The 15508-nt window shown below is 43.1% G+C and overlaps 1 protein-coding gene across 2 annotated transcripts in view; it reads right to left on the minus strand.

Annotated features, from left to right (window-relative positions):
* The window catches only part of LOC142311403 (protein-glutamine gamma-glutamyltransferase E-like), a 141736-nt gene that overhangs the window by 35843 nt on the left and 90385 nt on the right, over positions 1 to 15508 (minus strand). Inside the window, exons 9-11 of one of the 2 annotated variants that reach the window (XM_075349790.1) lie at positions 13269 to 13511; positions 12780 to 13094; positions 5009 to 5071 (exon numbers count right to left, since the gene is read on the minus strand). In XM_075349790.1, the coding sequence (XP_075205905.1) occupies positions 5009 to 5071; positions 12780 to 13094; positions 13269 to 13511 (621 nt within the window). The remainder of the gene's footprint in view (positions 1 to 5008; positions 5072 to 12779; positions 13095 to 13268; positions 13512 to 15508) is intronic. The other variant, XM_075349792.1, reaches the window with a different exon arrangement.

Raw genomic sequence — 15508 nt, forward strand, 5'->3', positions numbered from 1 at the left:
GGTGGGTGGTGTCACTGGAAACAAGGGAGTTGCGCAGAGGCAGCTGAAGAAGCAGGAAGGAGTGAGGAGTCGTGTCTGGAGGGCAGAGTTGTGGAGCAGGGCCCTTCCAGACACTGCACTGTTTGTGGCTGCTGGTGGGGGAGAAGGGCTACTGTTTAGTGCTACCTGAAAATCACCTAAGGCCGGAGCGCAGAGAGGTGGTTTAGTAAGGGGACTGTCAGTAGACCCAGCCCGCACGGGGTACAGGTCCCCAGAGCAGGGGCCCATTCAGTTGGCCTGCACAACCTGCCGGTGAGGGCACTTTATGCGCCTCACCAACCCACACAGAGCCCGCAGCTACAGCAGCAACGAGGGGCCCATAAGTGACAGAAGGCAAGCAGCCAGAATTACTTGGTCCACGCTGCCCGCAAACATGCCAGAAAGAGGAGAACGGCGTATGCGACTTCCCTGGGTGATCCCAGCAAGACGTCAAGTCGGGGTCACCTCAAAACAAGAAGGGGTAGGAAGGCGAGTCAGCAGTCATCCCTACATCAGCCGAAGGGATACCTGGTTCCTCCTGGTTCACCAAAGCATCGCCCAGGTAAACTCACCCCTGCCATCTGAAAATGAGTAAAAACCCTGAAAGAAATTGCTGTTTTGTGTGTGAGTTCTTCTGCGACCTGTAGTACTACACACCTACACTGGGCCCTGGTGCCAGCCTCACTCTCGGGAGGATACAACGTCTGACTGCAGCTAACATCAGCCCCAGGCGTCCCCTAAACTGCAGTGGCAATCACCCCCCTGACCGCAAATACCGAGAGTGGCGTCACAAATCCCCCATTGAAGTTAACCTACCTGTGACCAGAAGATTTCCAAGCCCGTGGAGACCCTGCGGCGACCTGCACCAGAAGGTAATGCGGAGCTCCACACACACCCCTTTGCCCAAGTCCAGGAACAGGTCCGGGTGACACCCACACGGGCCGGGTAAAATGTTCCTTACCCGGCAGTCCTTGTCACGGGTTCCCAAGTCCAGGGACCCCTGGCCTGGAGGTTAGTCACCGGCTTTGGTAGTGACTGGGCCTCGGCCGACTCTACCGCAGGCCCTTCCTCAAATCTGCTTCTCTAGTGGCTGTCGTGAACAAGAAGGGTAGCCTTGAATTATTTACAAGGCCCAAAAGTTTTTGGGTTGGCTTTCCAGTCCAAAGCCATGGTCCATGAAACTGTAAACGGTAACGGGATTCAACTTTAACTGGGGTAGCCGGGAACCGCTTCCCTAACAATCTTCCATTCTTGAAGATGGCGGAGGGGGGTGGAGGCACACTTTTTCATCCATCTTTCCCCACTTCCTTACGTCGAGGGCGAACCACCCGCTCTCTCCGCAGTGCCGGGTATAGGAAACCAACTCTCCTGGCTCCAGGTCACGATCCGGGTGACCCGTAGGCAAATGAGGGGCCACATCCCTCCAGGGCACAAAAATCTCAGCCTCCAGGCCCGGTTCATAAATAAAGCCCCCTCCCTTCTGGGAGTTAAAGTGCCGGACCTGTCCTTGAACGTCGGGCCCCGCACCCGGAAAGTTGCCTGCCGGAGGTTATCCTTCTCCCGGTATGTCCTATTTAGTACTTCGGCCTTCCACTTCTCCTGGGCCGCGATCTCCATCTTCAGCTGCTGCTGCTCCCAATACGGAGTACGGGTTCCGCACTCTGCTTCCTTCTACTCAGGGGCTTGGACGATCCGGACGCCCTCACTGCCGGCTACGACCGGGCTCACGTGAAGTGGAAAAGGGCTCTGTTGATCCGTGGCCTGCTCTGCCGCCCTGCAGGTGCATCCCAGCCACGCCTCAGCCGGGACTGGGTACTGTTGAGCGTCCGGCGTTTTTGCTGACCCTGGTTTTTCTGGAGCAGTCCTCTGATTCGACTTGCTAGTTTCGATTTCGGCCTCAGGGTTTTCCTTTCGGCCTTGTTCCCAGGGGGTGGGGCTTCAACTTTGCGCCCTTTCTCGGGGAAGAAGACGCTGGGTTGTCTTTCGTGCCTAAAAATGGCGGCAAAGATGGCAGTTTTTCCAAATTTTGCAGCGGAGCACCACTGACTGTTCAGGACAAGGTACACTTTCACCGGGTAAGTGAATGGGTAAGAATCCTCTTCGTGACGTCAGGTTTCAGGGTGTGCCGTCCCCGTGCCAGCAGCCGCTGCTGCTTGGATCCGGATTAACGGTATGGCTCGAAGGATTCTCCGGACCCAGTGGTCGCGCGGACACTCCGCATAAAAAGGGGACGTATTTATACGGGATTGGTTGTAAAATGTCTATGGTGCCACCCACGGTGTGTGGTGAGATGCAGAACCACCACTGCCGTTGCAGGGCTCCCGGGGACGTTGGGCTGGCAGCTGGATGTTAACCACTCCGTGGGTAGGGATGGATGTCCCGGGGCCCAGTGTCTCTATGTTGAGGATGGTGGTTGCAGGGGCCGGCACACCCGGCCAGACCGGGAATGTTACTCACGGTCGAATAAAGCAGACAAGTCCTGTGGTAAACCAAGTTGATGGTGGCCGGCTGCTGCAGACAGGTGTATCTGATCCCACGCGTGGGTTGGTAGTCAAAGTCTCTCTCCTCTGCACTCAGTGTGTTGTAGGTAGGACTTCCCGGTCTGAAACACGGGAGGCCGCTCCCGGTCCTTTGGTTGGGAGCCGTACCCGTCTGATGCTAACCCTTGGGATCTATGGGCCCTGGCGGTTGCCCTATCCTTCTCGGTGGGTGGTTGTCTACTTTTTGGGACTTAAGGCCGCTTTACACGCTACGACATTGCTAGCAATTGCTATTGTTATATCACGATAACACCCGCCCCCGTCGGTGGCACAATATGTGGTGATCGCTGCCGTAGCGAACATTATCGGTACGGCAGCGTCACACACACATACCTGCTCTGCGACGTCCCTGTGACCGGCGAACCGCCTCCTTTCTAAGAGAGCGGTTTGTTCAGCGTCACAGCGACGTCACAACAGCGTCACTGAACCGCCGCCCAATAGAAAAGGAGGGGAGGAAATGAGCGGCCGGAACATGCCGCCCACCTCCTTCCTTCCTCCTTTTCCAGTGAACGCGGGTAAGGAGATGTTTGTCATTCCAGTGGCGTCACACATAGCGATGTGTGCTGCCGCAGGAACGACAAACAACATCATTACTGCAGCAGCAACGATAATTGGGAAGGGACCCCCATGTCACCGATGAGCGATTTTGAACGTTTTTGCGACGATTCAAAATCGGTCACAGGTGTCACACACAACGACATTGCTAAAGCGGCCAGATGTGCGTCCCAAATTCCGTGACCCCAATGAGATCGCTTTAGCGATCTCGTAGCGTGTAAAGCCACCTTTAGGTTGGGACAGGACCTAAAATCCTGCCCTCAGTTGGTTAATTAACTAGGCTGTCAGTGCTGGTCCTTGCTTCAGGGTCCAAGTACCCCCCTCTGTGCACACGGTTTCCGGGTTGGTTCTCCGGTGTCGGTACCGGCAGGCTCCAACCCTGCCCCGGTCCACCTCGGATATCCGGCAACCATCTTCCTGTCTCCTGCAGACTCTGGCTACCGTCTGCCACCTAGCCAAGGTGTCAGGACTCCGACCCTGGCACCTGTCAGCGTCACCTCCATTCCCAACTTAAACTCAAACTGAACTCACTGTTTTCCCACCCCGGGCTCTCTAGACCCCTAGGTTGGCGTTTTCTAACCACCTGGTCCCACCCACTTGTGTGTCTGTCCTTCCCTGAAGGTGACTAGGGTTTCAGGTCGGCTGATTTAACCCCTTGTGGGATGGGTGTTATGCGGGGGCCTATTTGTACATCTACCTGGTTTTCCAGGGCGCTACACTACCATCATTATACGGACTGCTGAAGATGACAACCAGGAGAGGACCCCCAGCCGCATCCATACCACGGGGACCCACCAACCAAAGACAGGTGCAGGGGAAAGAAGCCACCAGGTCACTAAACTGCCATTGGGACTAAGGGGACCTGCGGTTAAGACCAGCCAGCCTCAGTTGACTAGTTACCAGCTTGCAGTGAGTAAAAAGAACCAGTTATACCGAACTCCCGTTGTGGCCTACCTTCTTTCAACACCCACCTTCAACCCCTGTACTCTGGGGCCTGGCCCTGCTTGCGGAGGGCCTAACATCCAGGCTGCCACTAACACCAGCCCCAGTAGTGAAAACTGTGCAGCTGTGGCTCTATCCTCATAGCCGCAATACCGCAATTGGCGTCACGTATTAACTTTATTCAACAATCCTCTGTAAATATTCCCCTTTTCAAAAAGCACCCACGGCACGGAACCGGGCAACGGCCACCAAAGTGACATTCCCCAGTTATACACCGGAACCGAGTACCCCATAACCCTGGGCGACACACACATTGCAATAATGTAAGAACAAGGAAAACCATTCAATTGTCAGGTGTATCCAAACTTTTGACTGGTCTTGCACCTTAGGCCTTTTGCACTCCACTGCCATATGATGTACACCCTCCAAGTTGTTTCCATCTGTAATATGTCACCCATAGTTGTCTATGAGGCTTTGCTATATACCTGATTTCTATAGTCATTTGTCTATTATCTAATCTTATTTTATTCTCACATTACAATATTATATAAATGAAAGATAATTTCACAAGGAAATACTACTACTTTGGAATATCCATCTAAAGTCATCTTATATGATATCATATAGAAATGCCAGGAGTCTTTGAAGGACCCACACCAGAAGGGTCTCTTTGTTCCTTTGGATCCTTTTTGCACTAATCACCAGAAACCTCTGATACAATTCTGTCATTGAGCAAAGTGTTAGATATTTAAAGTCCCATACAAAATAATTGATTAGATAGAAAAATGGATCAGAGTAGAAAAGTAATAAATAGCATTAGGTTCATTTATTCTACTCATCTATATACAATATATTTTGTTTTGGATGGAGATATGTTATCATTTTTCATTTCCTAATTTTTTAATTAAGTTAATTTATAAAAAAAATGACAAATAAGCAGTAAAAATTCTTACCATACTTTTTTTTCCGTTTGCTTGGAATACAAGATGCACAAGCGGGTGCTGCCTGCCCATTACCTATTACATGATAAGGAGGTTAATTGGTACCATATTAACCTGAAATGACTTATTTCACCAAGTCAATGTGATTTCAACTACAATAAAAACAGTACAATAACTTAATTCCAGCAGATATTTTAATAGCGCCATATCTGTTCTGCCTTCTGACCAAAGGAAGTGAAAATTTCAGGAAAGATTACATTTTCTGATTCCTTAATGTCTACAGGCAGCAGCCACAAGTGTAGAATTTTGTTACTAAATTTCTGTTGCCGAACATTGCTTATTAAGTGTTATATTGTATAGTTTTTGAGCAATTAGTCCCCCTTGAGATTTTATTGCCTTTCTCTTGCGTTCCTTAGCGTTCCTTATCCGAAAGGTAAAGAATTTGTGAAGAATACATGTTATTCTTTTTTGCACTTGCAAATCTTGGATCAAGTGATTGTTACCATCTTGAGTTGATGCTGGTGTCAGGAATAAAATGTTATTTTCTTTTACCTACTGTAAACTTTTCCAAGTATACATAAATGGCGTCTTAAATGAGTTAAGTCATACAGTGCTTCATGTCATAAATCTTGGAGATCACCTTGTCATTGGTTACCAGACTCACATGCATTCGACAATACATAAGCGAAGTATCTCTTTTTCAAATATTCCTATAGCAGTAATGCAATGCCAGAGTTCCCTTATTTATTGTTAGCATTCCAGAATGCAGCTGTATGTATTTTGTAGTTATATTCTGTTTTCAGCTGGCACCTGTTCACACCTGTTGGATGTGCAGGTCAGTCTTTTTGATATATTTGTAGTGTGTTTCTTTCTGACTGAGCACTCCACTCTATAACTAGGCTGTGTCCATCGTTCTTTATAGCTGGATCCTTTCTGCCCAGACATGCAGGTTTTTAACGCAGATGGAAGCATTTAAGTTAAGGTCCCAATATTTTAGAGATCACCTTGTCATTGGTTACTGGCCTGGGCTCACATACATTAGCTAATACGTAAGCTAAATATCTCTTTTTTCAGATATTCCTATAGCAGTAATGCAATGGAAGAGTTCCCTTATTCATTGTTAGCATTTGTTAGCATTCTAGAGTGCAGCTGTATGTATTTTGTAGTTATATTGTGTTTTCAGTTAGCGCCTTTTCACACTTGTTGGATGTGCGGGTCAGTCTTTTTGATGTAAAACTTGAAAAAGTCCAAATCAAAATTAAGAGTCATCAGTTCAGAGGCGATAGTTGCTTAATGTTTCAAAATTATCCAAACTTTTCAAATGGACCAAAAAAATTCAAGATCTGGATACTGAAATATCAGATAGTGTATATTGCACCTTTGCTTGATTCACTTTTGGTTAATATGTTCTCTCTTTCTTCTTTGATTTCCAAAATTTTCCAAAATTGGAACATGTTTGCAAAACTAGAACATTGTCCCACATTGAACTTTAAGGCACCAATACACTTTAGAATAGCATCAGCTTAAACACACCGGTATCGGAGGGCTTGGCTCACAGCTTAATGTGTATGGAGTGTTCCCAATTCTCCTCCAAAAGATGATGTTGGGGTTTCAGGGCAGATAAGGACTTTTTGAGATTTTGGACTGACCTTACTTTGGTTCTTGGTAACATAAACTGCCATCAGAGGAGCCTGGCAGTGTCTCTCTCATAGAGAACAAAGGAGCCTTTGCAGAGCAAGCACACCTTTCTGGAAGAGTTGTGGCTCGAACAGCTTTGTATTGTTTATGAGGCTGCTTAACCTAAATCATCAACATAGATCTAAAACATGGCATCAGAAAAGCTGAATTAACAATGCTAGATCCTCAAGGCACACAATCTTTGTTGCTCTACATAGGACTAATACAAGATGTCAAAGTCAAGAAAGCAACATGATTTAGTCAATTTCTTGTATGTAGATTCAGCTAAACAATTCAATGACAGGTAATCAGGCAAAAACATTTTAGCATACATACAACTGTGTTCTTTAACATGTCAATTTTATTCCAGTTATTTAGGTTCTCGTGAAGGACACTGCAATGACCAACATATTTGCAAAATTTGCCAAAATGTTGTTTTTAGCCCCCAAAACGACCTCTAAAGTCATGGTCAATAGGCATCAATCTTCTCTCCAACTTGTTCTCCACTGCAAAGTGTAATCTGAGACACTTGTATGAATTAAAGTGCAGGCTGTCCTTTGTCTCTCTTTTCCTGCTCTCCTGCCATCAAACTGCAAGCGGGCATAACAGAGCAGTGGGCGTTGACTTCAAATCAAGCAAACCCTTGAATAACGGCAGGAGAAATGCATACAAATATATTAGGTATAAAAAGATGCAGCACCTATTGTCCTGGTAGAGTGTTGATCAAGAGCGGATGACACATTTAAGTAGCTTGGGTTTCTTATAGCTTCTTATTCATTATTCCCTACTGAAATTAAAGCGTACTGTCCGCTGAGTGTGAATGTGGATGTTTACTGAGAAGTTGGGGGGAGATTGTTCTTTGACAAGAAAAAAAGACTCTTGGTAAGCTCTCCATATTATCCATGACCATGTGGCACTTGATAGATCCATTGGCCTCACGCACTTATCACATTTTGTAAATTTCTATGTTCTACTCCTCAAGGAAATATTGTGTTGCTGCTTATCATGGAATGTATCCTAGCAAAAATAATTGTGTATGCTGTCAGGCTTGGACAGGAGACAGGAGAAGTAACAGGAGACTCCTCTGGTTAGACCCTGTGCAGGAGTATGCCACTTCCCCAATTCCCTCACCCCAGGGTTATCGTGTCCAACCACCTGCTCAATGCAGGATTCACTAAACCATCTCAGATAGATGTCTGTCCAGGCTATGTTTGAAGACTTCTATTGAAGGAAAACTCACTACCTCTCATGGCAGCCTGTTCCTCTGATTGATCACCTTCTCTGTGAAAAAGGTTTTTCTAATATCTAACCTGTATCTCCTACCAATCAGTTTCATTTCATTGCTTCTCGTCTTTCCTTGTGAAAATGAGAATAAGGATGATCCCTCTATCTGCACTGTTGCATCTCTTCAGATGTTTGTAGAAAGCTTTTAAGTCTCCTCTTAGCCTTCTTGTTTGCAAGCTAAACATTCTCAAATTCTATAACCATTCCTAGTAGGACGTAGTTTGCAGTCCGCTCATCATCCTGGTAGTTCTTCTCTCAACTTGCTCCAGTTGTTTTATATCTTTTCTTATAATGTGGTGCCCAGAACTGGACACAGTATTCCAGATGAGATCTGACCAAAGGGGAATAGAGGGTGATAATGACTTTGTGCTTCTGTTAATATATCCCGGAACTGTGTTTGCCTTATTTGGAGACAAAAACAGGATCTAGTCATTCATTCATTTAAAAAACTACCTCGTTTATTACAATATGGAAGCATAGGTAAATTTGGGAATGCGGGTAATGCAATATATACATGTAGCTGAGCAGTAGAAATTCAGAGTCAATGTTACTGGTGAGCCCTTGATACTCAGTCTGATGTATGCTGCATTAAAAGGGAAGGGAACTTTAGCTTAATTACATATATGATAATTCACAAGGTTCTAGCTTGTAAAATTCTATTATTATTTATTACTAGTGTAATAACAGAAAAAAACAAACTATCTTAGGTGATGTTGCAGACTTGCATTGGATCCCTGGAGCTGAATTTACACCTTTTCAATGTCATCAACTTGTCCATCTACATCAATTACAATGTCTGACCTATAAAGAATCCAATTCACAACTTGCATAAACAAGTAAATGTGAATGTTATTTAATAATCTGAAAGCAAACCAAGGATTATGACCTTGATGAAGATATGGATCTATCATCAGGAATGTCCTCTTCTGGATGCAGCAAAAAGTGAGATTATGATGCCAACCACACATTGGCTTGAGTAAATAACTTCCTCCATATTAAATTGGTTGTCGAATAGTTTGTCAACGTGATCATCCCATCTAGAACATCTTCATCCATATGTGGGGCTTGGGTAAGATTCCTGCCACAGACACATAACAAAAACTATCCAGATTACGTAGCATTTTTTTTATAATCCTAGTAAGGATCAAATATGAAGAGCCTCATTCAATCTCCAGAAATTCCTTATTTGGTCCAAATATTGTATCCAAATGTCTTATCCACACTTATGACAGTAAAACTCACCTAAAAGAATACTTTCTCCTTACCACTTCTAGTTCACGATTACAGGTCAAGTTAGGTTTAGTTCACTTATTATATCGAAGGCTCCTAGTAAGATGATGTTTTCCTCTCTCCTTGGGTTATATATATTTGTCAAAGTCACCAGCATTGAAGCTTTTAAGGAAAAGGTGCACTTCATAAAAGGTGTTCTTGTCTAATCGAAGAATTAGGCTAAGAATGGTGTAATCCACACTTTTGGGTATGAGTTATAGTAATGGCAACACGGGATCTAGACTTGTAGATCTAGTATGTACTGTCTAAAGACATTAAGGAAACAACATGCTTTTCTTTTCCAATGTTCAGAATGGCATATTAGATTTCTTTCCTTTTAGATTTAAAAATTCTCTTAAATCTGATGATGCAATATTTCGAGAGTTGAGTGAGTATCGAATATTCGTGTTTGCAATACTCGTAATGAGTAATGTGTACTACTCGCGTATTCGTTCCGAATAGCTAGTACAATGCAAGTCAATGATATATGCAAGTCATTTTTCACAGATAGGGAAATGTGGGTAATTTTCTGCTGGATTTTAGCAGAAACCTACTCACATTTCCTATTGACTTGCATTGCACACACTATTCGGAATGAATACGTGAGTATTACACAGTACTCGTTACGAGTTTCGCAAACACAAATATTTCAATACTCGCTCAACTCTAAATATTTCCCTTCATATAGTATATGTCAAGAGATAGCTACTGTAACATATAAACACAAACATACATTGTAAGCATAATTTATAAAAGAAGATACAAACCCACTGTATCCTTGTATTTTACGTGTATAAACCCCAGACTGGACTACACACAATGGATGTACTAGGTTTATAGTAATATCAATAGAGATGAACAAATAGAGCCAATGTAAATGGAATTCATGTCAAAGTTTTAGGAATTCGCTGAGCTCTGTGAATCAGAAAAATTTACATGAATTGCTTAAAATGGCTGCTGCCATTTTACACATTGCATTAGCCAGAAAAGACTCAAATGACCTCAGTCTGGGCCAGGCAGGCTTCCCCATAATGCCTTGCAGTAATCACATCTTAAGTTATAGTACAGTCAATCAAGAGGGACTAATCTAGCCTGTATAAAAAGTGAAGCAGGGAATGCAGCAGCCTTTTTGTGGTGAATCTGGATAGTGAGAGGGCGTCATAGCTCACAGTTTATCCATAAACAGAGAAAAATGCTAAAACAGTGAAGAAACTGTACAGACAGTGTATGACAGCAAAGTAGTGAAGATGAGTATGTGAGGAAAAGAAAAAAGCACCAATATAATTGATACAATAGATATAGGAGAGAGATAGGAGCTATTACTTTGTCATTACTATTGGGGCCTTTACAGCATTTTCAGTCTGCAGTGAGTTTATGTGACCAGAAGCAAATAACAAAAAAAAAATCCATGAAGCTTTCGAATTTCAAAAGATTCACTCATTTCTAAATATGATCGCCTACCAATTACCATCAGATAAGCAGAGCATTTTCTATAGATGCCAAAGGCTTGCATAGTGGTATATATGGTTTAATGAAGTACCATAAATTCCATTCTTCAATACTGGTAAGACAGGTTTGGGGGCTTTTTGGAGTCACGTTCTTTTTAATATAGTGGAGGGACTCACAGAGGTAAAGTTATCGATACATCATATTCCCACCATTACTATCCTCTCCTTAGTTGTCCTAACCACTTACATAGGCAACATTCTAAAGTGGAAGAGATTGGTTTACAAAAAAGTAACAAATTAAGAATTTTTTACTTATTCCATGCATGAAAGGGGGAAGGATAAAGTGTGACGGGAAAAATGTTAGCATTTTTTGGGAACTAAACCTGTCCATATTTGGTTGTCTGGTAGCCACTCACATGCATTACTCATGTCAGAGAAAAAAGGGGTAGTGTGTAGGTAGTAGCGGGATTTTAAAGGGAACTTGTCATCAGGATTTTATACCCAAACTAATGGTATTTATGTAAAGGTGCTTTTAGGCTGAGTAAATTCTTACCTTTCTTTTAGAAATCCCTTTTACTGTTTTAGAGAAATCTATTATTGAAATTGTATGCTCATGACTTACAAATGCAGCGGTGTTGGACATTGCATTGGCTATTTTCCTGCCTTTTTTCCTATCCCCATCCACTGCCTGCCTAGTGTCTCTGACTGACAGTTCACATGTGTTTCAGTGACCTGCCTTCTCTGCTCGAGATTTATCAGAGCTAGATAAGAGGCAGAGGGACAGTAGGGAATAAGGAGAGAAGCGGAAAAATTGCAAGTGCAATGTTAAACCCTGCTGCACTGGCAACTCATTAGCATACAATTACAACTACGGATCACCCTAAAACGGAAAGATAGATTTCTGCAAGAAAACTAATGATTTAATCATCATTAAAGTGCATATATACATGTCATTAGTTTAGGGTATAAAATTCTGATAAAAGGTTCTCTTTAAGTGTTTTTGGAGCACTATGTGGCTATCTTTATGATCTCCACACATAGACAAGTTAGGACTTTCCTCCTCCCATCTGGAGTGGAGTGCCACAGAAGGGTTGAGATGAGAGGACATACATATATACAGTAAGTGAGAGAGCAACTGCAGCTCTTGCTTCCTGCGGATGTCTAATTTGCCCAAAAGAGGAGACAGTGAAGCTAAGGCTGATTAACCGCAGGGATCACGTGACATAATGTCATGCAAACCCCTGGAGTGCCAGTGCTGACACCACTGGAACAGCTTCTGCACTGGAGTTGAGCATACATATTTTACTGGAGGGTAATGTAGGGATTGAAAAGGCATTGTCAAAGTAGTTAACATCCCTTTTAACAGATCTGCACTCAAAATCTTTCCATTTCTGAAGTATAAAAAGGAGAAGGTGAACCCTAATGTTCTTGTGTTGGAAGTTATGGACATCTATGCATATATTTTCAATTTGCCATAAATGTCTCAAATTGTAATACCCCATTAAGTTTGATTGTGGCCCTTGAAATTGATTCAGTCTGACAAAGTGGCCCTCAGCTGAAAAGGCTATACATCACTGATTAAAAGGGAATTTATAAGCAGATTTTTGCTATTTCATCTGAGAGCAGCATGATGTAGGGAAAGAGCATTAATCCAACAATGTATCACTTAGATTACTGGGTGCAGCTGTTCTGACACTATCAGAATTTTTAGATTTAGTCATGTAGCAGAATCCAGAGATCTGTCTTGCCCATACCAGTCTCTTTATAGAGATTATACATTGACATTCTGGTGTCAATCACAGCAAGGGGTGTGTCGGACTTTGTAGACCACTAAGGATAAGAATCCTGCTGCTTAAACAAACAAAAAATAAACAACAGATGGACTGTGACAAGACAGGTATCCTTGAATTTTCTTTGTTAACCCTTGCAGCATGTTGGCTTCAGCTTACATAACAAAAACCTCATGACAGATTCCCTTTAAGTGATCACCATGAATTTCACTCTCATGGTATAGCAGATTGCTGTGATGCAGGTATCTGAAAGATTACATAAGGCAGAAAATATTTTTTACTTTCTCAATTATAAAGTATTGTAAAATGCAGTACCTTCATTTGGGCCAAGATTCACAGTCACTGACTGACTATAGACCTTCCGTCTCACAGCCTTGTTGTAAACAATGGCAGCCACACTGATATTGACACTGACATTTCTGCTTTTTGTTGTTAAGTTCTTGAGAGTCAGGATTGCGTCAATGTCATCTCCAACCATAGGGGACCCAGAAAATGATATCTCTCCAGAAACCTCAGCTTCACGGCTTGGGGCTGGTCTGGGACTTCCGTCTGCAGAGAATGCTAAAAATCCTGGAGTTAAACCAATCAGTCGCAGGGCTTTGTTGTATGTTTGCCTCTCTTGAGATGAACCTAAAGGTAAAAAGATTATAGTACTTGGTTATTCTACAATATTGGTTTCCAACCTGTGGCTTTTCAATTGCTGGGAAACTATACATGTTGGCGCGCTGGGAGTTGTAGTTTCCCAAAAGGTGTAGAGCCACATAATTGTTCTTGTTAAACTTCTTCATAGTAGTACAACAGTACCTTCAGCCTGCTTGTAGTCATTTGTGATATTGCTGTAACCATCACGTCCCACTGTCTTGGTGCAAATGAGTTGTCCAACTTTTGTTCGGTTTGTGTCCCCCACGGTTTTTCTTCCATCAGGCTGCACAATAATTTTAATAACATCTCCATTTACTTCCGAAAACACAAAGCGAGTATCATATGACTTATCCACATCGCCTTCTTTTACTGCACGTTGAGATGTCGGACCTAGTTGGTAAGTGCCTATAAACAGAAATGTGAATATAACATACAAAAGTGCCATTCATAGTTGAAGTTCACATTAAGCAGGAAAGCTTCAATTTGATGTGATGACACATTATCTGTATTGTGTGATTCCCACCTTAAAGGGGGACTATTTAATTTTTTTCTCATTGGGCTTAGAACTGACAGGCAGTCACTGGCCCATTCTGCCGAGCGCATTGTCAAGACGATCAAAGACCACTTCTCCTGGCCATTCTGCTATTTCTCTTTAACACAACAGGTCTTCCTCTTCGGGACTGACCCTCTAGGGGGCAACAGATGGATGGTAATGTAATTCTTAATATCTCTTATGCTGGATGTTAGTAACAGACACATTTACAGGTTACTTTGTAGGATATGGCTATGTAACTGTTAAAATGTTCTTAATGGAACCTCAAGACCCATCTCTTCCAACAAGCCTACAACCTACAATAACCCTCAGTCCAGTAGACCACTGCGCAACCAGCTCTGTCCTCACCTATTGTACCATCACCCATTCCCTGTAGACTGTGAGCCCTCGCGGGCAGGGTCCTCTCTCCTCCTATACCAGTCTGTTTTGTACTGTTAATGATTGTTGTACGTATACCCTCTTTCACTTGTAAAGCGCCATTGAATAAATGGCGCTATAATAATAAATAATAATAATAATAATAATAATGCTATGATGTGCTAATCATCCCTCCTGAGTGTGGTGTGAGTCCTACATGAATAAAATGGCTTGTACTTGTACTTCTCTTTAGACACCACTAGAGGGAACTATATTACTGAATATCCATAATACAGTATATACTTCTATGTGTTCTTACACTTGACTCACGTCTACATTTTATGATACTTATTTTAGGTATAATGTATTATACATATTCTTCTATAGTAATGTTCATGGTTGTCCACTAGAGCTACGGTCTATAAAACCTAGCCCTTTTTATTCATGTTTTAAATTTTGTTTGAAATTAATAAAGAAATATCTAATATATAAAGCTGAGTGTGTGTATGTGTGTGTGTGTGTGTGTGTGTGTGTGTGTGTGTGCTTATGTAAGTCTGCTAAAGGAATCCGCATCGTCGCATTTAGAATCACGAAATTTTGCACAGACACCTCATGTGACCCAGGGAGCGTTGTAGACTATGTTTTGACGGGAAAATTTAACCCCATACTTTACAGTTACTCTCCAAAAACTGGCCTCCATTAAAAGTCAATGGAGCTGCGAGCTATTGGGTTATTTATAGCAGCTGCGAGTGGTTGCTATAGGAACAAAATAAACTGTTAGTATAGGAAGCTTATGTGTGAGGTAATAAGATGTCAGTGGGAAGACGGATAGAGAGCGACAGAGAGAGAAAGAGACAGAGAAAGAGAGACTGACAGTCAAAGACACAGACAGAAGCAGACAGACACAGACAGGGAAAGAGACAGGCAGACAGGGAAAGAGACAGACAAAGACATACAGAGACAGAAAGGGAAAGAGACAGAGACAAGTAAAGAGAAAGGGAAAGATACAGAGACAGACTGGGAAAAAGACAGATGGGGAAAGAGACAATTGGGGAAAGAGACACATGAGGAAAGAGACACATGGGGAAAGAGACAGAGACCAGGAAAGAGATAAGGAAAGAGACAGAGATAAGGAAAGAGACAAGGAAAGAGACAGACAAGTAAAGAGACAGGGAAAGAGACAGGGAAAGAGACAAAGGCAAGTAACGAGACAGATGGGGAATGAGACAGATGGGGAATGAGACAGACGGGGAACGAGACAGACGGGGAACGAGACAGACGGGGAACGAGACAGACGGGGAACGAGACAGACCTGGAAAGAGACAGACCTGGAAAGAGACAGACCTGGAAAGAGACACTCGCCTCCATTAAAGTCAATGGAGCTGCAAGCTATTAGGTTATTTATAGCAGCTGTGAGTGGTTGCTATAGGAACAAAATAAACTGTTAGTATAGGAAGCTTATGTGTGAGGTAATAAGATCTCAGTCGGAAGA

The sequence above is a fragment of the Anomaloglossus baeobatrachus genome, chromosome 5 (genome assembly GCF_048569485.1).
Source record: "Anomaloglossus baeobatrachus isolate aAnoBae1 chromosome 5, aAnoBae1.hap1, whole genome shotgun sequence".
In the NCBI taxonomy this organism is placed as follows: domain Eukaryota; kingdom Metazoa; phylum Chordata; class Amphibia; order Anura; family Aromobatidae; genus Anomaloglossus; species Anomaloglossus baeobatrachus.